Raw genomic sequence first — 23,941 nt, forward strand, 5'->3', positions numbered from 1 at the left:
TTAGTCTTAAATTTTTTTATCTGTTAAGGATACAGAGGAACCTACATAAATAGCAAGTTTAGCGACTCTTCTGGCATTTATGGTCTGTGAGATCTAGATTTTAGAGTCTCATAAAATTATTCTTTATTTTTTATTTTAATTATGTATGTGTCCTTTAAGGGCATGTGATGCATCCTATGCACGTATCGTGAATGTTTTTAGATTTTGGTTCATAAGATATATACATTACATTTATTTATTTTTTTATTAAACAATTAATAATATTTATCTTTTTTTTTCAATGAATTTTGAAAATATGAGTTATTATGATTTGGAAATAAAAATTAAAATTTAAATATTATATCATAATTTTTTTTTTTTTTAAAAAGAGTTAAAATTTTTAAAGACAGAAATATGTGTGGCTGTCTGTATAAAAGCCCCTCTGATAATTATGGGCTTCCAGATGACAAAATAACCAATTTAAAATTTTCAAAATTTAAATTGATAATGATTGCTTTACTATCATAACATAAAAGTCTGTTTCAGTTTTTAATTTTCATTTAAGATATATTTGAACAACGTTGTTGAATATGACATCAAAATGCGATGAATGTGGACAGTGGTGGACAGTACTGAGGGATATCATTTACAGGGAATTGATGACCTTTCGACTGCGCATCTGCTCTAGCCATTTCTCGTACTGCTGTTGCGGTGTCTGTGGCTCGGGAAGATAATAGTGCTGCGGGGGTTCACCTTCCTCCAGGCGCAGGAAGTAGTGACAATGCTTGTACTCGACACGACCAAAGCGACCGCGTGCATGACGACGTAATCCTTTAAATACACGTCCCTTGCCCACAAACGATTCAGCTAAGAGACAATAAAATTTGTTAGTTATTTAAGAAGGGGTTGCTCAATTGTTATATATTTACCAATCCACAGATTGCTTTTGTACTCCACGTTGTGCCGTTCAACGGCCATTTGTTGTGCCTCCAATATTGTCTCCTTAACATCTGTGGCGCCCTTTTTGAGCACAAAGTTCAGCTGCTTCAGTGCCTCATCCACGGACATGCCGCGCACAAAGGCAGCGATGTACCACATCTTATCCGGACTGTATTTGATGTTGTTGCGCATGTGGCATACATACTGTAAAATAATTCATTATTTGTTAGTATTTGTATAGTTAACAAGTTTATAAAAATAATATTTACTCAATTATTGTGTTCTTATTCAATATATGGCATGTGACAGTTGTATAAGACAATCGGCTGATTCTTTTTAATATCGAAATCCGGGAAAAATTTCAATTCAATATTTTTAAAAAACAAATCACTTGATTATTAATTGAAATTTATTTTAACAAATATTCTTGATTTTGAAATAAAAGTTACAGAATATATTTTTGATTTCAAATAAAAGTTACAAAACAAGATAAGCATATTTTTGATTTTTAAGTAAAAGTTACAGAATATTGTGAAACAAGAGCTAAACATAAAAAATTATAAATATTTTAAACAGTATTTTTAGTATTTTTTGGTAGGCTTAAAATTTGTGGACTATTCTGTTATTTTAAAATAAGTGCTATTCCGAAATTTTGAAATAAAAATTCGAAAATAATTATGTCGCAATTTTAATTTAAAACGTTAAACAGTTCCGGCCTCTATTTTATACATTTAAAAAATAGCTGCGGGTTTAAAACGCATGACTCGCAAAATCAATTTACACCATAAATGCATTATAAAAGTGTATATATATATATGCGGTGTAGGTCAACATGATTTAATGGAAAACGACTTAAGCTGTCGTATAAACTTGGTAATAGATGAACATTTTTAAGTTGGGAAGCTGTCTTACCGCCTTGCGTGGCTCTTCTTCCACCTCCTGAGGCGGATGGACCGTCTTGTTATATTCTAGCCATCTTCTCGGACCGTAGTTGTGTTTGTTCCATTTGGTGCAAAGCCCTCCGACCGCAGACGTGTGCACGCCGCAGCAGTCGCCACTGTGCGTGATCGCAGGTGTAACTGCTAACAGCTTAGCAGTACTGGTGGTGGGGGCGGACGCCAGCAGTGGCGTTTGCAGACTTAACTGCGTCATTTGCCTTATCACTTTGTGCATGTTGCTTCAGTTATAGTTACTTCAAAACGTCAAATGAAATTATTATAGCCACAAAAAAACTAGAGGCACCATCAGTCGCGTAACTATCTTGCATGCCAGCGACAGCTGTGAACGAGGGCTGCAGAATAGAGTTGTATCGAATCGTTTGGACTACGTTCTATTGAACTAATCCTAAAGTGAGCGAACATACTAAATCCAATAATATAGTTGGTTCAGTAATCGAAAAGTGCCGTAGTCTATCGGCGCGGCGTCCTTAAACCGAAGGTTGCCCTCCAGTAAAAATTTTCTTAACTTGAAAAAATACGTAAAAATTTCAGAAAAAAATGTATTCTTAATTTTTGTACTTGTTTTCAAACTTTTTTTTTGTAGCTAGAATTTTTAAAATTTATGGAGAATTTTTGTAAGAATTTTCTCAAGTTTTTGATATATTTTTTTGAATTAAATTTGATAGCTTCGATTACTCATAAATTGCGATATTTGTCAACCATTGATTGTTAAAATTTGTATGATTGTATGTTTATATATCGATTGTTAAAAATGCAATGTATCATTGAATTTCAAAGCAGGGCTGCAAAAGTATATATTTGAATTTAAATAAATCGTTGGAGAGTATTATTGATATGTTGTACATAATGAATTCAGTTAGCCTTGCGTTTGATTTTAGCCAACTTTGCTGCCACCCGCTGCTGCTGCTGGGACGGCTTCTGCTTTGGCTTCTGCTCGAGTGGTGCTCTATAGGTGCCATGCAGCTTATCCAACCAGCCCATAACTCCATAATTGTAATTGAACCTAAAAATACAGAGAAATATGTTTTTACTGGTACCTCTTACGAATTCCGGGAATCATAAATTAGGAAACTAAAAATATATTCAGAGTACAAAAATTGGAACAAAAGTTTATTTTGGTTTATTTTACTTTTCTCCACCACATTTTTTTTTCCTAATTTGTATTTCTTGATAGGAATTATTCATAATTTTGGTTTCCTAATTTTTATTTCCATTTTACATAGTTTGGCTTTCCTAATTTTCATTTCCAAATACCAATACCAATATTCTTGGAAATATTTTTTAGAATTCGAATAGGGAATCGATTTTAGTTTTGTTCTTTTTACTTACTTGGCATGATGGTAGTCATGGAAACGTACTGATCCCGCCGACCAGGGAAAACTGTAGCCCGCATGATCGCTCATCGAATTAATAACGGCCAATGCGATCATGCCCCAGGCGACTGTAACGTGTGATCCCAACAGAGACAATGTGACACCGACTGGCATCAAATTGGCTACCACATGCTCCACTGGATGCGCATAGAGAGTGATCGCCGCAATGGGGGCCGTCCATTCGTGGTGCTTCTTGTGCACGTACTTGTAGATGGACTTGTGGTGCAGCAAACGGTGCGCATAATAAAACATAATCTCCTCCAGCACAATTAAGACAACAAAATCTCTTATGACGCGTCCAAAGCTGGGCAACTCTCGTATATCATGGCTATTGTAGTGGGAGAGCACGAGTTTAAAGAGCAACCAGGTGTGGAGTGCATTCACCACCGTTAAATTAAACAACACCACTTTGATGGCCTGCCAGAGTCGACTTAGATCCACAGGCTCATTCTGACCCGGTTGTATTTTGTATTTGCGCAAAAATCTCGGACGATTCGTAATGTCCATGATTGTAAATATGGCTGCATACATCCAATATACACAAAAGACAACCACTGTGGTGCCCAGCACCCACAATCTCATCGGATCATCGCCAATGACATCGAGGAGCGAGGTCCAACGTGCCTGAAGCAGATCGCCAGCGTAGCGCCATCGAAGAGCAAAGCTGGAGAGGATTGTGGTAGCGACCATTGCTCAATCTTAACTGATGTGCAAGAAATTCTACAAATCTATTTGAATGGTCCGTTATGCGGTACATCTAAGTGGACATATGTGTTTTTAAAAGCAGCCGGTGACGATCTGTAGAAACTTTCTTAAAAGTGGCAACAAATATATGAAATATCTTTTTAAAAAGCCACACACTGTTTACATAAGATATTAACAGGCTGCAAACCTAGAAAATTTTGAAAAGTTCTGAAACCATAAATATAACATATATTTTAAATTTGTTTAATTTTATACAAAAAAAAATATTTTAATTCCTCAATTGTTTTCAAATTAATTCTTGACTTTTGGAGACTATAAATTTACGAAATAAAACTAAAATTAAAATAGAAAATTTATTATTATGTTATCAATATTTCAAAATCAAGCTAAAAAAAAAATAAAATAGTATTTTATCTTTGTATATACATTTTTTGTTCGAGCCGAATACTTATTTCAAGAAAGAGATCTAATGCGGCTCGGAAAAACTCAAAAAAGCTAAGCGATTCTGTGAGGTTTGCAGCCTTATATAAAAATTGATGAAAGTGTCATTTTCTTGATTGATGATAATCTTTTAGAATCGTAGCGCACTTCTTGAGCTGTGTAGCTTTCTTTGGTTTTTTTTTCTATCGTCAGTGTATCGATTAGGTTGCTTATCAAGTTGTTGTGTTATTTTAAAGACTACCTATTGCTAAGTATAATTATAATCATAGATTAGCCAAGTATATTTTCGATCCGCGGTGTTACAAAAACAATAAAAACGCCCAAAGTTCAGCTATTTTCGCATTTTGTTTTGATGTGCAGTGATACTGTCTTATTTATTACACGTAGTTGATTATTATTAGGTATAGTTTAAGTTGGTGCTGTGTGGGTGTGTGTGTGTGTGTGTACATACATTCATAAATATAACACTCGTACATACAATTATGCTTAACTACTATAGTGTTTTTGTTTTTTTTTTTTGGGTGTTGTGTCTTCTTTTCAAGTAACTCTACGGTTTTTTTACATTTTACATTTTCTTGTATAATTTATCGTTTATCATTTAACTTTTCGTCATTTATAATGTCTATAAAATCGATTCTTGATCGCGATTCTGCCTGGTTATTATCACAATGAAGTATACACATATAGAAATGCCAGTAAAAAAAAATTACATACACAAATCCATATAAATATTTATATATATATAAATACATAAGGGATCTTTACGTACTTAATGTGTGTATATATATAGATAATTATATGTATGCATACAGAGTAAGAAATAATGTCGACAACTAACAAGAGAGTAAATTTGAGGGATCACTTCTTCACTTCATTGTGGAGTCGGGAAAGGCATCGCGTGGTGGCACAAAGCTCAGCATCATTATGTGTCGCGCATATGATTTTGTGGCACGGAAAAGTGAATCCGTCCCATGTAAACGATCCAAGACGCCCAGCACGCCAAAGCAGTTGTTGAATCTGAGAAGAAGTTTTATTAATAAAATAAAAATTTTCAATTTATTTATTTAAACATCTTGAAAAACAAAACTTTTTTAAAGTAAAAAATTTATTTTCAACCAATTATTCCAAATACAGCTACATTATTTTCCGATATACACCGACATTTTTTAGAACAAATACGCTCATTATACTTAAGTTTATATCAGGGAATCAAACCGAAACAAATATAGGTTACGGTTACGGTTCCGGTACGTCCCGAAATAACTATTTCGGTAAAAAGTTCTATTTCAGTTACAAGTCAAAATTTTTGTTCAATTTCACATAATTTTCTTACAAAAAAATTAATGGTCTCTCAAATCAAGTTTAAAGTGTTGTTTTGTACTAATTACGATATAAGGATTTGATTTAAAGTGAAAACTTCAGATTTAAAATTTTGAATTTTCAAAATTTCAGAGGAAATTTAGCATCGAAATAAATATCTAGTAGAAACTAGGAAAAAATATTTTTTTTTAAGAATTTAATAAAATTTAAATGCAGAATGAATAAAAATGCCAAATGATGATTAAAATGACGTTCCACTTAAAAATCGGTTCAGTTATGATCAAGTTATGACAGTTTGAAGTTGGTCAGACTTCGGATTTAGCCACTTTACAAGTCCTTTTTTTTGTTGGGTTTCACATGATTTTTTACAAAAAAATGAAAGGTCTCAGAATCAAGTTTAAAGTGTTGTTTTATACTAATTACGATATAAGGAGTTGGTTAAAAGTGAAAACTTGAGATTTAAAATTTTGAATTTTCAAAATTTCAAAGGGGGGACCCTTAGCATCGAAATAAATATCTTGTAGAAACTAGGGAAAAATATTTTTTTTTAAGAATTTATTAAAATTTAAATGCAGAATGAATAAAAATGCCAAATGATGATTAAAATGACGTTCCACTTAAAAATCGGTTCAGTTTTGATCAAGTTATGACAGTTTGAAGTTGGTCAGACTTCGGATTTAGCCACTTTACAAGTCCTTTTTTTTGTTGAATTTCACACGATTTTTTACAAAAAAATGAAAGGTCTCAGAATCAAGTTTAAAGTGTTGTTTTATACTAATTACGATATAAGGAGTTGGTTAAAAGTGAAAACTTGAGATTTAAAATTTTGAATTTTCAAAATTTCAAAGGGGGGACCCTTAGCATCGAAATAAATATCTTGTAGAAACTAGGGAAAAATATTTTTTTTTAAGAATTTAATAAAATTTAAATGCAGAATGAATAAAAATGCCAAAAATTGATAAAATTACGTTCCACTTGAAAATCGGCTTAGTTTTGATCAAGTTATGACAGTTTGAAGTTGGTCAGACTTCGGATTTAGCCACTTTACAAGTCCTTTTTTTGTTGAATTTCACACGATTTTTTACAAAAAAATGAAAGGTCTCAGAATCAAGTTTAAAGTGTTGTTTTATACTAATTACGATATAAGGAGTTGGTTAAAAGTGAAAACTTGAGATTTAAAATTTTGAATTTTCAAAATTTCAAAGGGGACCCTTAGCATCGAAATAAATATCTTGTAGAAACTAGGGAAAATATTTTTTTTAAGAATTTATTAAAATTTAAATGCAGAATGAATAAAAATGCCAAATGATGATTAAAATGAAGTTCCACTTAAAAATCGGTTCAGTTTTGATCAAGCTATGACAGTTTGAAGTTGGTCAGACTTCGGATTTAGCCACTCTACAAGTCCTTTTTTTTGTTGAATTTCACACGATTTTTTACAAAAAAATGAAAGGTCTCAGAATCAAGTTTAAAGTGTTGTTTTATACTAATTACGATATAAGGAGTTGGTTAAAAGTGAAAACTTGAGATTTAAAATTTTGAATTTTCAAAATTTCAAAGGGGGGACCCTTAGCATCGAAATAAATATCTTGTAGAAACTAGGGAAAAATATTTTTTTTTAAGAATTTATTAAAATTTAAATGCAGAATGAATAAAAATGCCAAATGATGATTAAAATGACGTTCCACTTAAAAATCGGTTCAGTTTTGATCAAGTTATGACAGTTTGAAGTTGGTCAGACTTCGGATTTAGCCACTTTACAAGTCCTTTTTTTTAATGAATTTCACATGATTTTTTACAAAAAAATGAAAGGTCTCAGAATCAAGTTTAAAGTGTTGTTTTATACTAATTACGATATAAGGAGTTGATTAAAAGTGAAAACTTGAGATTTAAAATTTTGAATTCTCAAAATTTCAAAGAGGGGACCCTTACCATCGAAATCGAATCTTGGTCGAAAATAATTTAATAAACAAAACAAACAATAATATTGATTTTTAATGCAGTGTTTCTATGGTATTTTCGTGATAAGAGTATACAAGAGTATACAACAGGTATATTGGTCCGGCATACTCACTTCAGATGATGAAAATCATGTGCCTCGGGGCTGGGAAAGAAGGGCAAATGATATCCAGAGTGTGCATTGAGTGTGGATAATATGGCCAGAGCGAACCATAACCAGGCCGTGGCCACATGGCTGCCCATTAAGAATACGCCCAGAAACGGTGGCAATAGATTGCTAAATATATGTTCAATTGGATGACAATAAATTGCCGTCACCGATATCGGAGCTGTCCATTCATGATGTTGTTTGTGTATAAACTTATAGATGTGCTTGTGATGAAGCAAGCGATGGGAATAGTAGAATCCCAGCTCCTCCATCAGAATGCAAACGGTTAGCTCAAAGCACACCCAATGGAATGTCGGTAGCTCCCGAATATCGCTCAATCCCCGGACTGTCATCAATTTGTAGCTCAGATATGCCAATGGTATGCCGACAAATATTTGATTGCAGATCACACGCCAAATGACCTGCAATAGTGAATAAATCAATGCGGATTCCAAACTCAATTTAAAATCAATTTATGGCAATCACAAATGCGACTTGTCACCTTCATTAAACGTCCAGCTTCAACGGGTTCATTGGTTCCCGGCTGAATTTTATATTTACGCAGACAGGCCGGCCGATTGGTCAGATCCATGAATGTATAAATGCCACCCACAGTCCAGTAGACGATCATTGTGAATAGCGTTGTGCCAAAGACCCATAACATCATCGGATCATCGCCTGTAAACCCAAGCAAATTATTATTATATTTTTTAGTACGTGCCGTTTTTATGCAATAAGGTTTTCTAAGGTTCTAATAAATCTACAACGTAATAATATGTCTTGTGCAACAATAAATAATATTGACTTAACGCTATCACACATACATATATAAAACTCTTTGTTATGACTGACTAGCTAAATGATTGGCAATCAGTGCATAGTCCAAGTAGAAATAGACAGCCCTTTACATTGAGTACGATATTATTAAGAAATTTATGAAACATTTCACCACTAAGCTGGAAAATTCAAAAGAAAGCTCAATTGGAGCAAAACTATGAAGACATTTTCGAAACAATTTACCACAACTATAGGAAACTTTCAATGGCTCCTTAAATTTTATCAAAGAGATATTTGGAAATTTAATATAAATTTCTATATATTTTTCGTCAAAATATCTCTGATATAGTTATCAAACCCCTTTACTAGACATTGAAAAACCGGCCCTAAAGGCCTATAATATAAAAACAAAAAACGAAAAATATTCCTGTAGTTTTTTTTATGTGTAATTTAACAGGAATTTTTATTTTCGGGCCTGCTGGAGTCAGGCCGTAAATCTAAACAACAAATGCACAACAATTTGTTGAAAAATGCACACTTAAGATGAAAACACAGTTAACCTAGCTAATTAAAAATTTAATTATAATAACAATAACCACATATTTCTTGGCACTTTCACCATTAATATTTCAATAGAAAAATACTTTAGCAACAAAAAAAAAAAAGATTACTCTCAACTGAATTTAAGACTTGTTTATCACAGGTCTGATTTAATAATGATTACGATTTAAATAACTTAACAAAATATATCTTGTTACAATTATGTTTTGCACAACATCACGTTAAGTAATATATTTAAATTGCTGTAAATTATATAGTTGGTTGAATGAGTAATCGCTGAGCCAACGACAAAGTAACTGATATTGTTGTATCAACAAAAAAAAATGTTTAAATTCATAAATCAAGTTATGCTCATTGTTTGTACAATTCTGGCTGCTGTGATAATAATAATAAAAACATTCTATTTAAATAAATAAAAGTAAACAACATGAATTTAAAGATTATTTAACGGCCTTTTGCTCGATTCATCACATAATATTAAGTACCAAATTTATAAGTCAGCTAAAGCTCGTTTCGCCTTATAAAAAAGAGACTCGAAAAATGATTAAAGGGCTTAAAAAGCAAAAAGCCTTAAGCAGTGTTTTTAAATTCCATGCAAGTCAAATTGATTTAATTTAAACCGATTTAAGCTTTCGTATAAACTTGATAAATGCGGCATAGTGTAATCGACGTTTCCCGCAATTCAGACTTTGTCTGTGAGCACCAACTGTGCATATTTGTGTGCCCGTGTGTGTTTGATTGTATGTGTGTGCGAATTAGTAAACAAAACGGTTGCCGTTTATTGTTGACTTTGTTTGCTTTTGTTGTTGTTGATATTGTGGTTGTTGCTTATGAATGGAAGGCAAAAGTGCAATTTGTGATATCTGACGTTAAATGACAAATACAGAGATACACACACACACACATGCACAAATAAAGACGTGAGTGCATGCGCACTCACGGATATATTTACTCACTTATTTAAATATACACTTTTTCGTCAATACTTACCAAATTTATCAATGAACTTGTCCCGTTCTAAAGCTTGTCTCTCTGTCAGCGGTCGCAAAGTGACTGAGCAACTGATTTTGGGGTATAATGGGAAAGCGTAGCTCAGACCTCCACGCATGTGTGTGTGTATATGAGAAAGAGAGAGTAAAAAAAGGAAGACAATGCAGGCCACGATCACAGTGACAGCGCTGTATCCGTATATATGTCCGTTATTTTAAGCTTAACGATCAGAATGAAAAAGGCTTCAACGAGTGAATAAAGTTATATACTCTTTTTACTATTAAGTGTACATACAAACTTTATTCTTTTTGCGTTCTTACAAATTTTTTCCAAGATAATACAATACAAGTTATACAACCAAAATTTACCTTGGCTGACACGAACATTTTAAATTAATTCATCTATCGAAATCCGCAAAAAAAACTAATTTCTTCATGCTTTGTATTGTATTTGTTTTTAAAAGTTATGGAATAAATTTTACTTTTTGTTAAGTACTAAGAGTAAAAGTAAAAACGCAAAAGAGCTTACACAATTTTTGTAGTGGAAAGAGAGCAACGAATCCATTCTAAGTTTATCTGATTTGTTGAACTTTTTAACTATTATTTACAATTTGTACAATATTTTGACATTATTCTCTTTTTAAATACTTTTTTAATTAAATTTAAATTGGAATTCCTTTTTTTTTATTACGAACTTTAAGACATACTTTTATCATTTCCTTTCATATTTATAAATGTCCAACAATCGAAATAAAAGATAATAAAACAACCATTATTAAATTTATTAGAATGTTTTTAAATAATTGATTTTCAATTTTAAAATGGCGCCAACTGTTGATCGCTGAACTGTAAGCCGGTGAAGCTTTTAAAGCTTAACAGCTTAGCTGTAAGAACGATCAAAGCTTAACGTAACGGTTTTTATCGTTAAAATTTAAGCGTTGATGAACATACAAACATATTGTTTTAAACTTACCAAGTCAGCACATTGCGAAACAATATGAAGACGGCCAAAGCGCATGTGATGATGAAAATGACACTATGCAATGAGGAAAGCCACAATGGACTGTCCACCTCATCTGTCCAACCCTGGGCGGTTGCCGGTGCGGCGGGTTGCATTTTTGGCGTCGCTGCCGTCCCACTCACATCCAGCGATGTGTGAGCAGCCGCAGCCGCAGCACCTGCAACGACTTTCGATTCGCCGATAACATTGCTGTTGTTGCTGTTATTGCCGCTGCTATTATTTGGCGGCTTTTGGGCGGGTGTTGCATATGTAGGATTTGTAGACATATTTGATCGACTTTTCGAGTTACTTTTACATTCGACTTTTCTCGCTATGACTGCAAAGGTTCCTTTGTGTTGTTGTCTTTGTTGTAAGTTTTGTTATGCTTTTTGTTGTCCTTGACATTTAAAGCACTTCGATTTTTCCGTTGCTTTAACTAAACGTTGTGAGTGTAAATGTTGGACAGTTCAAACATTCTACAAAAACAAATGACCAGCATTTGTTGTTAACTCTTGACATGCGTTGCAACAAAATTATTCTCGTGCCGCTAAAATCTGTTTTTATTTTTTTTGGAATTTCTTTTGGTTTGCTCTTTGCCTGAAAGCTCACACACAATCTCTCTTATATTCGCTGTTAAATGTCCTAGCAACCCTGTGCGTAATCGATATACGATAAGCTGGCTATCGTAAGTTTGATTGGAAACACGGCTGCCACTTCATTATATTTCTTGTGATTTGTACTAAATAATACCCTTTTCAATCTGAATTTCCTATTTATAAAAATTTGACTAATTATAAAATTTTTTTGTAACTTCTTTCCCCTGTGGATGACGAACTTCAAACCTTCATAAAAATGTTTTCCTTAATTTAACCTAATTTCGAATTTTAAATTTTCATCAAATTATTAATTTATTTCAAAGTTATTGCATATTGAAATTTACATTCACCTACATTTAAACTTTCCAGTGTGACCACACGCGACCAATAACGCCTTCTAATTAATACTGATATAGTATTTTTTAACTACCAGAGCTCCATAGATTAGTGTGACCGCTTTTCAAAAACATTTTAACCAAATGGCTGATGCAGCTCGCTGTCACTCTCTAAGAACAGTCTTCATTTTGTTTTTGTTGCGCGCGGTTGTGCTTAGCTTGTATGTGTATACCAGCAACAGCAGCAGCGCCGGTCTGAGCGAGAGAGACTGACGCCCGTGTGTGCAGTTAGTTGTTGGCATAGAAAATTTTCTTATTTACTTGTTTCAATTTTTTTCTTGTGCTATGTGTATGTGTGTTTAAGAATTGTTGTTATTTAAATTTGCTGCTATATACAAATACATACACAAAATAATACATACAACAATTGAATTTGGCCTAAGCTCAATTAAAAAACGAATTTACCAATGAGCATCAAAGTATCTTTTATATTTTTTTTTTTTTACTTTTTTAAATTTGTATTAAGTTAATGCTAACTGTTGTAGGTGAATTTGTATGAGCGTATGAGTGTGTGTATATATATTTATGAGCGGGCACCGCGCCCAAAAATTAATTTAAACAACAACATAGCCAATTTACTATGAAACAAAATGAGCGCAAATTCAAGTGAACAACAACAGCAACAACAATAACGACGTCGACGATGACAAAAACGAGGCGTAGGACGCCAGGCAGCATCCAATTGCAACAACAACAACAACAACTACTGAAGCAGCAACAGCAGCGAAAGCGACAGGCAACACAACAACAACACCTTCAAATAATTAAGCTTTAAACTTTGCGTTTATTTGCTCAGTTGGCTGTACAACAAAAACACACACACACACACAAAACAAAAGAGTCGAAAACTCACTCAAAGTCGAAGTTGGAGTCAAAAGCCAAGTCAGCTTTGCGCAGTTTATTGAAAACTATGCTGTTTTCATGCTGTGCAAATGTATGTATATGTGTCTTACATGCTTACACATACAAATATATGTGTGTACGTGCGCATCAAAGCCACAGTTTTAACTCGACTCAAATCGAGTTGAATTGAATAGAGTTGCACTCGCGCTCTCTTGCATTCCTCTCACTTATTGTGAGAGCCTCTCTTGCTTACCTGGTCGTGACGCCGCGCTACGACGTCGGTTTTTAAATGTGTGCGTGTTTTGAACGGCTTTTATTTTGTTTGTCTCTTTTTGGCCTTTTGCGAGTTTCAGTTTCAGACACTTGCTGGCTGCCACAGTTGTTGTTGTTGTTGATGTTAGTTAGTTAATAGCAATTACAATTACACTCAGGACAATAACACTCAGGTAAGTTGACAACAGAGTTGCAACATTTTTTATTATACTATTATTTGTATAAATTAGAAAATCATACACATTCCGCAGTTCGCTCTCTTTCTTTCTTGCTCTTATACTCCCTTTCTCTCTAACAACAACGAGCTTGGGTAGACATTTTGTTGTTGTTTTTGTTGGTTGGCTCAAAACAGGTTTAGCTAGAAAACATAAAAAAGTAGCAGCCGCTGTCAAACACGAAAATAACACAAACCAACACCAATACGAACAGTCGCACTAACACACACATAGGCACACATACAATTGTAGCTTACGTGCATATACATATGTACAAGCTTAATTCGCGCTCATTGTACTCTCTATGTCTGTGTGTGTGTGTGTGTGTGTGTGTGTGTGTGAGCGTCCACTAAGGTGGGGCTGCAGCGCAGACTGACGACATCAGCTAGACAGCGATCTAGAGATCAGCGCTGTCAGCGTCGCTGCCGCTGTCGATGATACTCATTTATTTTGAGTTTGTTTCTTGATTTTGTTGCTGTGTTTTTATTTATTGTAAATTATTTTAACTTAAAAACGATTTTATTGTGCTCTATACGCCATCCATGTGGTCATCGCAGCAGCAGCGACGCAACGCTGACGACGTCATCAGTTCTGCGCGCCCGTTACGCCCCAGCGGTGTTAGCAGCTGACGCCGACGCTGACAGCGACAGCGCCAGGGCCCAAAATTAGCTTAGTATGTCTTTTATTGAGGGTCACAATTATAACTTGGTCACAAAACTTCATAGCATAACATGTAAATATATAAATGTATATACATACATACATATGTACACGTACATTGATTAAATTGGCCAAGTTTTGGGGTTATGTCAACTGCCTAAACCTGAACAATTTAAAAACATACATATTCATGTATGTATACTCTGCATGTGTGTGTGCCAAGATCTTCACCAAAAACAAAATAAAAATAAATAATAAGCAATTTGTTTTGTTTTTGTTTTTTTATCGGTTCAGTTTTAATGACATCATCATTGAAAAGTCATGAAACCACTGTGCGCGAGATGATGATAAAATAAGATAGATAGATAGATAGATAGATTCAGCAAGCGAAGTTTTTTGTTTCTTTGTTGTTATACCGAGCACTTCTCTATACCAAAGGTATACCTCAGTATGTTTATAGCAAAGTTTTAAGCCAAATCTGTATACATTTTTGTGCTGTTCACATTTAGCACAGATTTTTCATTTCGCTTTTTCGCATTTACGATTGGCCCCATTAAACAACATAATATGTTATTATACTCTTTAATAAAGGCCTTTTTTTCTTTTTAGTAATGTTATATATATTTTTTAAAATATATAGTAATTTAATTAAAATCATTTATCAAACATTGATTTCAAAAAGCTTTTATGGGAATAATTCCGAGAATTATTTATTGCCTTCTATATTCTGATCTGATTCTTAAAAGACTTAGAACAATTACACATTAAATATTGTATAACAAAAAGTATACTAAACTGTTAGACTTTCTTTAATTAGCACTATGGCCTCCCCTATTGAACTTAATTATAATTTCGACCTTCAATTGAAAGTGATAACACAACATGAAACCGAAAAATATTTCTATATATTTTGGACAGAACGCATTTCTTTAATTAATGTATATAAAATTATGGTGGCAACATAATTAAAATTGTTGAAAATGAGAGAAAGAAACACATAGATAGAGAGAAATAGAGAGTGAGTGTGTCATGCATTTGGTATATTCATTTTGATCGTCATGCCTCGTTTATTTTTTATTGTCATTTGTTATTTGTTATTTGCCATTTGACATTCGACATTACCATATTTATTTTTCTATCGCTCTGTTCACCCCACCTAACATTCTTTCTGTCTCTCTCTCTCCCTGCACTGTTCTAATTTGTCAACTGTGAGCTGAAATTAGCCAATAAGTAGAATTGCATTGAAATAGAAACTGTTATATTATCACAAGAATCGATCAATGATCTCTTAATAAACTACAGTTTTAAGAAATTCTTCCATCAATATGTTAATCGATTAACAATTCGCACTGACCTACCATAACCCAAGTAACTCTCCACTATCGTCTATTTTCGAAATGATCTTAAAATTATTATAAGCTTTTTTATCTGAATTTATTGCATCATTCGAGATCGTTAACATGTATATTTTTCATTATAACCTTTAGTAGAATTGTCTTTGGTTCAATCTCAAATTCTGTTTCTCCTTTATGATATCATCGATGTGAATTCTTTTCTACATATGATTTATGCTAATGTTTTTTTATAATTAAAACGAGACGCCCCAGAAATAAATATGTACAGTAATACAACTCAAAACGTAAAAATTGTTTCGTATTTTAATTGAGTAAATAAGTATTTGTACGTTTTTTTTTATTAAATGCTCTTGTTTCTTCGTATTTTTTGCGATCATATCGATGTGTTTATGTTTTATAACCGACGCTCTATTTGTAGCTGTCTCAGTGGTTGTGTATTTGCCAGATACATCTTTTGGCTGCCATGTGGAGATTATAACGTTCTCTTGATCTTCATCGTCTTCGTCTTCGTTTTCGCTCGTTGTCGTCGTTATTGAATTTGCCAAACAGCTGCTTTGCCACACGATGCTGATGATTGCGTCATGCGAGCAACCGGCATTCTCTTAATTCCCTCATTCGCTCATTCTCCTATTGCCTGGCTCTCCTACGCTTATGGGCAAGAAGAAACTGTCAAAAGCCACACAACGAAACGAATACCAAAAGAAAAAAATATGCGTTCACTTTTCGGCTTGAAATTTGACTTCAGAATGAATGACAAAAAGTCCTGGCACCATTCGGTTATTTGTTGTTGTTGCCCCATCGCGTAATGATGTCATTTCGCTTAGTTTGTTGCATGCTTGACACGCCTTAAGCACTGAGCTGACCCTCCCCTCACTCCCCCTACATTTAACAAATCCTTTTGCCGGCCTACAAAAAAGGAAAATCAATAAAAGTGCCAACAATTTTGCCTTGGAGCAGGAAATATGCACACACAGACATAAATACATACAAACAAACAAATAAACAAACAAACTGAACAAGCTCATAAACAAATGCCAGGCCGGCGAATGACATCACCAACAACAGCAGCAACAACAATATTCGCTCATACAACTTGGTGTGCTTATTTAATGGTTTTATTTCCTTTATCGCTTCAAAAGAAAAAAGAAAATCTTCCAAAAAAAAAAACCTCTTCACGAGGTAACAGTCTATTGACGAAAGGCTAGATGCCCCCAAAATGTCAACTACATTTTGAACAACTACTTATTTAAAACTGTTTCAAATATATCTGAGTTTTCAGAGCTATGCAAAAATATTGATAACAAGCGTATTTTATTAATCGGAACAGGCTACAAAATTTTGAAGCAATAAAATTTTTGTTTTTTTTTAAAGTAAAATGGTTAAAGATAAAAATACAACAAAAAAAAAAGCCTTGAATTTGTTTTAAATAAACCAACAATCCATGTCGAGCTGGTGATTAATATGACCATGGAGAGCAAACGATACGAGTAGATGTAAAAGTGTAAGATGACTTGATAAAGATACATGAAGACATGCGAGAATTGTAGCAAAGTTCATTAGGGAGGCCATAAAAAATATATTGAATGAAATTAGAGCTAAGAAGATTTTGAAGTGAGGAGAAGGACTTAGAAAATGTATTTTGTTTTGGGTTGAATTGAAGCTGAAATTAGAACAATTAATAATAGCCTATTTCAATAAAAACAAAAGAAACAATTGTGCTATAGCTTGAGAATATAGAATATAGAATATACCCTGTAACTGAAAGCTTATATATGTATTATGTGTTAATGATGATTTTAAAATTTGTTTCTTGATAGTATAAAAGTAATCAATAATAGTTGAACTCATTTGACATTCTATCTGAAAGTTGAACCTAGGTGGGTATCTATTACTTGCATACATTCTTTCTTAAACTTTTTTATATTATTAAGCCATTAATTTTAAAATGTGACTTTTTTAATTTTGATGCAGGGAATATTTAAATTTAATAAAATAAATTAGATTAAACAAGCTGAAAATTGTCTCTAAATGCAGACATGATTTTTTCACGCCTTAATCGAGGGTATTTGATTGTCGCACATTAAAATTTGCACAAACTAAAATATTTCGTGTTATATTTGAACAATTATCCTCAACACGCTCTTATGCATATATTATTATTAGCTTTTTTTTAGCTGGCGTATTTATTAAATAGAGCAACAGTTTGCAACTTTGCGGCATGTAAAGAGCTTTTGGGCTGGCCAACGTTGTTGTTTACCTGGCGGTTAGTTGGACGACGACCTCAGCTAGGAGGTAAAAGCAACAACAACAACATAAGCAGCAACAACGATAACAGCAACAATTACAACTACAACTACAACTGTGCGTTTGCTGCGGTTTTAGCGGCTCTGCCCCGTTGTTGCCGCTTAATGTTTGTTTTTTTTTCTCCTTTTTTTTTTTGCTTCTTTTTCTGCTTTTTTTTTTCGCATGTTTTATTATCATTTGCGGGCACATTATTACCGTTGCGCTGCCGGCGTCGAGTGCATTGCACTTTCAAGTGGTCGGAACTCAAAATCTCACTAACCATTCATGTGGCACAGTTGCACACATCACATGGCTAAAACAAAACAACAGCAAAAAAAAAAAACCAAAAAAGAAAAAAAAATGAATTTGCATTCGCTGCATGCCACCAACTAAGTGCCTCTTATTCTTCTTCTGCTGCTTGTTCTTCTTGTTTTGTTGTTTTTATAAGTATCACTGTTTGTTTGTTTCGGTCTTGTTTTTTATGGCCAACGATTGCTACTTGCCACTTGGCCACTTGTCATTTGGGTTAAAACGTGGTCAACTTTGTTTTCTTAACCAAATGAGAAAGTTGACTAAATCGCAAGAACCGTAACGATTATAATTTTTTAAGTATTAATTATACATTTTTTTAAGTTTCATAAAAATTTTTTTAAAATAAGGTTTTTTTAAGCTGAATATTAGATAATTATGACATAAAAACTATACAGATGAGTAAGAAAACAATACAAATCAAATATAGAATAGTTTTCAATCAGATTGTAACTAAAACTCGTTGATAAAATAATGACACAATATTTTGCTTATCTGAAGTTAATAAATTCTCTGTTTATTTTTATTCAAAACTGAATTTGTCAGCTTAAATTCAAAGAAGAGATGCGAGCAGAAAAAGAGCATGTCACACCGTAAACTTGTCAGTTTTTGAATGGGTGTGTCCGTTGATACAATCAACACAAAGATACAGTCACAGAACAGATCAAAAATTATCATCGAGCTAAACTTTCTGAGTCAGCCGTGAGTTGAGCTAAGCTCTTCACACTCTCACACGCTCTCTGCTCCCACGAATGCGACAAAGATAAAAGCAGTAAAAGCTAAAAATAAAACAGATCAAAAAGTTGAGCTTATTGAGAATGCGTTAAGCACTCTTCGCCAGCTGTTCATTTGCTAAGCTAGCGAGTGAAACAAAGCTCAAAGCTTTCAAAGTAAAGTGGGCGCATATATCAAAACTTTTTTTAAATTTGACATGATGTTTTATTGTAAAGTCTCTGAATTAAATTTAAAGTGTTGTTTCACGCTAACAACATTATTAAGATTCGATTAAAAGTGAACATTTGACAATGAAAATTTTTAATATCAAAAATTTCCACATGATTAAAAAAAAATAAATTAATGTAAGGTCATCTTATAAATATAGTTTAATGATAGTTAAGATGAAGTCAAAAAATATATTAAGATATGAATTTGAGTAAAATGTAATCTGAAGAAATTTTTTCAATTTGAATTCATGGTAAAAATGAATTAAATAATCTTGGAAGTTATTATGATATCTTAATTGATATTTGGATTGAATTGAAACATGTAAACAATTAATTCAATTAAAATCACATCAGCTTTATATTAAAATATGCAAGTTAAGTTGATTAAGTGTTTAATCACATTTGAAACATTACTTGTACTAATTAATATGTTTGTTGAGCTTATTCTACATGGTGCATTATTATCATTACCCCTCTTTAACATTAAAACTATTTCTTGAATCTGGTCTTGAACACGTTTGTCGATATATCAAATAGATTGTCTTTTAACCTCAAGCTTCCGTTTTGTGGGTTTTTTTATAGCGGGTAAATGTGATACGTTGCACAGCTGCCCGATGTCGTTGTCAATATCATCATTATCATCATCATGAACATTGGGAACGTCATTATTAAATAATAATATTGTTGTTGTTGTTATTGCAGTTGTTGTTGTTGTTGTCGTTAGCCGCTTTGCGCCTTCCGTTGCCAGTTGGCGTCATTTCATAAATTGCATTATGGTTGCAGTTGTCAGTGCATTGAACTCTCAATGTGGTCCGGAAACCCAAGCTGCAAAAACCTCCCCACAGCTTTTCCCCATTTCCATCCATCACCCCTGGGAGGTAAAGAGAGGTGAGGAGGGGAAATAGGGGGACAACGTCTGCAACCATTTGGCAAATTTAGTTAAAAGCAGCCTCAGCGTAAGGTGACTAATTTGCATATATGCATGCATATTGACAGACAGACCGATGTATATATATGCATAGTATATACAAATATTTTATATAATGGATTATATGTGGGTCTGTGTCTGAGTCACCACAGGCGTGGGGCATCTGTGTGGCACGCCACCACTGGCATTAGAATTTGCATTGCCATCATATTTTGCATTATCGAACCGCAAAGCAGCTTAAAAAATTCAAACATTTTGAATAAAATTCAATGAAAATACAGTTGAACATCGCTTATATGTATTTATCAACATAATGCAAAACAAAAGTTTTTGTGGATTTGAATTATAGATTTATTATCAATAAGGAATTTTTTTTATTATTGTTAGACTTAGTTACAACAAATTTTAATGCTCAACTCAATATATTATGAAATTTTAATACCTTTTGTTTTAAACTTTTTTAGTTTAAATTTAATTTCAAAGATTGAAATTGTAGAATATTAAGATCATTGAAATTACATTTTTCATAACAAAATCATGTGTTAAAAGAACATTAACATTTTTAATTATTTAATATTAAATATTGATATTTTTGGATAAGTAATGAGAAAAGATTTTTCTATAAAATAAAACAATTTTTTGCTTCTATTTATGGAATATAAATTCTGAAGACTTTTTATTCTCAAAGTCACTGCGATTTGATGTGATTTAAGTTCTACAAAATTCGACTTTAAGAAAATCGTGTTAGTCTAGCTTAACTGTACTTCAGTAATTATTTAGTTTGAATTTGAAAGCGAAAAAAAGTGAATTTGTGCATGAAAAAATGTGCTAATATTAATGGCATGGAAAGCTCTACTTGAAGCTTTAAAGCTTCCAACAATCGCATGCAGCAAGTGCATGAAGATGTAGTGTTGAGTATGTGATACCATTAAAACCGGTTCAAAAAGTGGTTCAAGTGTATTTCGTATTGCAGTTACAAATTTGCATAAAACCTGTGTAAAATCTTTTTTTTTTATTAAATTATTTATCAGGTGTCAAATGAGGGCGTAACTAATATGCCGTATAATTGTAAAGGACAAAGGGGAGGGGGAAGAGGTTGGAAGTGGGTCTGGTAGACCAATGTATTAGCACGTTAATAACAAAGTAGCCCAAACAGTGATTCATAAACAATTCATGCCATCGTTCAGTTAATTCAGGTACTGTGGTTTTTCTCTCGATGACCCAGTGTTGCCAGAATTTCAATGGCTAAAATAATAAATTTGATCAAAAATTGTAGCTAGAAATAGCTTAAAAGTCATACAAGTATCAAAAAATGCGTACTATAGGTTAAAAATTTAAATAAAAAAAACTATTTTGGTATTTTGTTAATTTTTTTTTTGTATAGGTGAATCGAATTTTATCAACAATATATAGTATCAACAACATAAAGTAAAATTTCAATTATTTTACGTTTTTTTTTCATTGTTCAGTAAATTTTATAATTTTAATTTTTTTTTTGTATAGGTGAATCGCATTTTTATCAACAATATATAGTATCAACAACATAAAGTAAAATTTCAATTTTTTTACGTTTGCTTTTTTATTTTTCAGTAAATGAAGTCAATAAAATAATTGTGTTAGTGGTATTTTCCTAATGACAAATGACATTTTTCGTAAACCCTTAAAATATTTAAAGCAAAGAATTTTTTTTAAATATAGTGAAATGATCTGATGCTATGTTAATCCAAAAGCAATACTAAAATTGTTTACACTTTTGCAGTTAAAAATGGTTAAGTGTAGCTATAAAATAGCTTAAATGACAGCATTGGTCTGACACCACACAAACACACAAAAAGTAAATTGAAAAACCCGAAAACCACCGACCATTAACGATCCCAACCTTTGGTAGTGCTGGTGGTTGGTTGTGCACAACAGTTTGATTAGACGACATCACATCGTTTTGTCCAGAGGGATAGCATATGGGATTGGGATAAGGGGATGAGATAGGGTAGATAGGTAGGTAGGTAGGTGCCGGTGACGTTGCCGTTGCTGGTGCCTGTGCCGGCTGACCAAATTGAGGGGTAACATCCCCTCTAGTCACAGTCACAGTCACAGTTCCCGTGCGATTCCCTGTGCCAGATCCCAATTCCCATTTTCCCATATCCCAGTCGCGTGTCAAATAACTTTGTAGTCGAGGGTTGAATGTACACAGTGAAACAGGATATAAAGTATATATACAGTTACCGTATAGATGCATATATACATATATATATATATTTGTGTGATGACTGATTCATTACATTTTCGTAGCACTTTTGTCCTATGCCCTTTCCCCCGTCCAGAGCTCCTTTCATATTTGTTGGCTACTTGCAAACAAAACAAAATTGCGTCTGGACATACTACGAATAATGGCATTTGCTCTATTTACTTGAGCCAGCATCTGTCTGGACTTATGGGCTTACCCTTACCCCTACCCCCACCGCTTATCCCCCGCTGTAATCTCTCAATTTGATAGCCTAGCTGCTGTTTGGTTGATAAACGACTTTCAAATTAATTGCCCAAAAGTCAATGACAATGATGTTGATGTGAATCTTGATGACGATGAATGAGAAGTTTCTGCTGGTGTGGCAAGACTTTTAAATATATGTATATAACAGTATATAATGAATTACACACCCCCTAATTTGTGTGTGTGTGTGTGTGTATTTTGCCTCAATTTACAATATTTATTGGTATTTAATACGCTCGAATGCGGGCAGGTCGACTGGGGCAACAACTATGAATTCCTTTTAATTAGGCACGTTCTAGAGATTCGTTCAACACAGTTGCACAGTTGCACAGTTGCAAGCAATCGAATTAGTCATACGAGGCGTATGCGCATTGTTGACTCAAGAGCCTGCTTCAGCTCAGTTCAGGCAACTAAATGTGGTAGTCTGCTTAGCCGTAAGCCGCTTAATCAACCAGAACTGTGGCAAATCAGTGTGAACGAGACAGATGCAAAGCTGCCTCAAGTGACCCAAAAGTGGAAGGGGTTTGGTCAAATGCGACATATTGCATCTAAAGGGCCAAGGCCATGTTTCAATATCACAAAGTAAAAAGAAATAATACGTCCATACAGTATCCATAAATAAAATGAAAAGCAAGGCAATGCGGCAAAAGCAAAAACAAAAACCCAAGCATATGCAAAGTGCCGTCAGATGTGAGAAGTCTAATGCTAGTTTCAATAATGAATCATTGCACTGTAAGAAAATTGCATACAAACTTGATTGACATACAAATAAAAGTCAAATTGGAGTTGGACATTCATTTTATCAATCAAATGTCAGTCACAAGTATGAGAAGTTCAGTCAAGTAACACAATTCCCCCAAATTTTGATTAATCACACTATGGATGACTTTGGGAGTCGCTCAGTTTCAATTCAAAGAGTACACAGTGATTAACATTAAGTCATTTAAAATATATTCTCCAATTCGGTTTAATAACAGTTTGTAATTTCTGACAAATTTTTAAAATACTGTAATTAAAATGTACCACAACAAAGGTTTACATAAAAATTTATAATAATAATATGTGGGTTACACTATTAGTTTTGTCTTCGTTTTTATTTCTCCCTCAATCTAAAAACTCTACTGTTAAAAAATATGTTACATCCTCAATTAATAATTTAAATAAACATTAACACACGTATACTTAAAATTTTTTGTTAAATACCCTGTTAATTTTATTAGAATAAAAACAAATGAAATATTTCTATGTTTGGTTTTTTTTATTTATCCAACTGAGTCTTAGGGTTGCCAAATGTAGCTTTTTTCCTCTTCGAGAATTTGTAACATTTGAAAGCAGATCTTAAACATACCCCGTTCTACCATGGACAGGGTTGCCACCCATGACGGCAGTGGAGTGAAGTTTTAATTAATTAATTTGCATACATTATCAATTTAACCGCGTTCAGTGATGCAGTCAATGAAAGATTCTTTGTCTGGATAGGGGTGCATGCTCGGCTGGGAGGG

The 23,941-nt window shown here is 33.3% G+C and overlaps 4 protein-coding genes across 7 annotated transcripts in view; 1 reads left to right on the forward strand and 3 right to left on the reverse strand.

Moving 5' to 3' along the window:
• Positions 1–523: 523 nt before the first annotated feature.
• LOC117781808 (39S ribosomal protein L22, mitochondrial) lies at positions 524–2,205 on the reverse strand. Its single transcript, XM_034618678.1, has 3 exons — positions 1,831–2,205; positions 909–1,122; positions 524–846 (listed from the first exon to the last, which is right to left on the reverse strand). The coding sequence occupies exons 1-3, from the start codon at positions 2,089–2,091 to the stop codon at positions 626–628; spliced, it is 696 nt and encodes a 231-aa protein (XP_034474569.1). The 5' UTR covers positions 2,092–2,205; the 3' UTR covers positions 524–625.
• Positions 2,206–2,638: 433 nt separating this feature from the next.
• LOC117781781 (fatty acid hydroxylase domain-containing protein 2) lies at positions 2,639–3,958 on the reverse strand. The gene is made up of 2 exons (XM_034618644.1): positions 3,207–3,958; positions 2,639–2,880 (listed from the first exon to the last, which is right to left on the reverse strand). Exons 1-2 carry the CDS (start codon positions 3,938–3,940, stop codon positions 2,730–2,732), a joined length of 885 nt encoding a protein of 294 aa, XP_034474535.1. The 5' UTR covers positions 3,941–3,958; the 3' UTR covers positions 2,639–2,729.
• Positions 3,959–4,738: 780 nt separating this feature from the next.
• Positions 4,739–11,437, reverse strand: LOC117787789 (fatty acid hydroxylase domain-containing protein 2). The gene is made up of 5 exons (XM_034626406.1): positions 11,124–11,437; positions 10,152–10,222; positions 8,326–8,501; positions 7,791–8,245; positions 4,739–5,413 (listed from the first exon to the last, which is right to left on the reverse strand). Exons 1-5 carry the CDS (start codon positions 11,435–11,437, stop codon positions 5,263–5,265), a joined length of 1,167 nt encoding a protein of 388 aa, XP_034482297.1. The 3' UTR covers positions 4,739–5,262.
• Positions 11,438–12,270: 833 nt separating this feature from the next.
• LOC117794169 (neuroglian) overlaps positions 12,271–23,941 on the forward strand; it is a 45,367-nt gene continuing 33,696 nt past the window's right edge. For 3 of the 4 annotated variants that reach the window (XR_004618372.1, XM_034634685.1, XM_034634687.1), the window contains exon 1: positions 12,271–12,368. The gene's annotated coding sequence lies outside the window, so the exon portion shown is untranslated. Of the gene's footprint in view, positions 12,376–23,941 lie in introns of all 4 variants that reach the window. The other variant, XM_034634686.1, reaches the window with a different exon arrangement.

Source organism: Drosophila innubila, chromosome X (assembly GCF_004354385.1).
Source record: "Drosophila innubila isolate TH190305 chromosome X, UK_Dinn_1.0, whole genome shotgun sequence".
NCBI classification, from domain to species: domain Eukaryota; kingdom Metazoa; phylum Arthropoda; class Insecta; order Diptera; family Drosophilidae; genus Drosophila; species Drosophila innubila.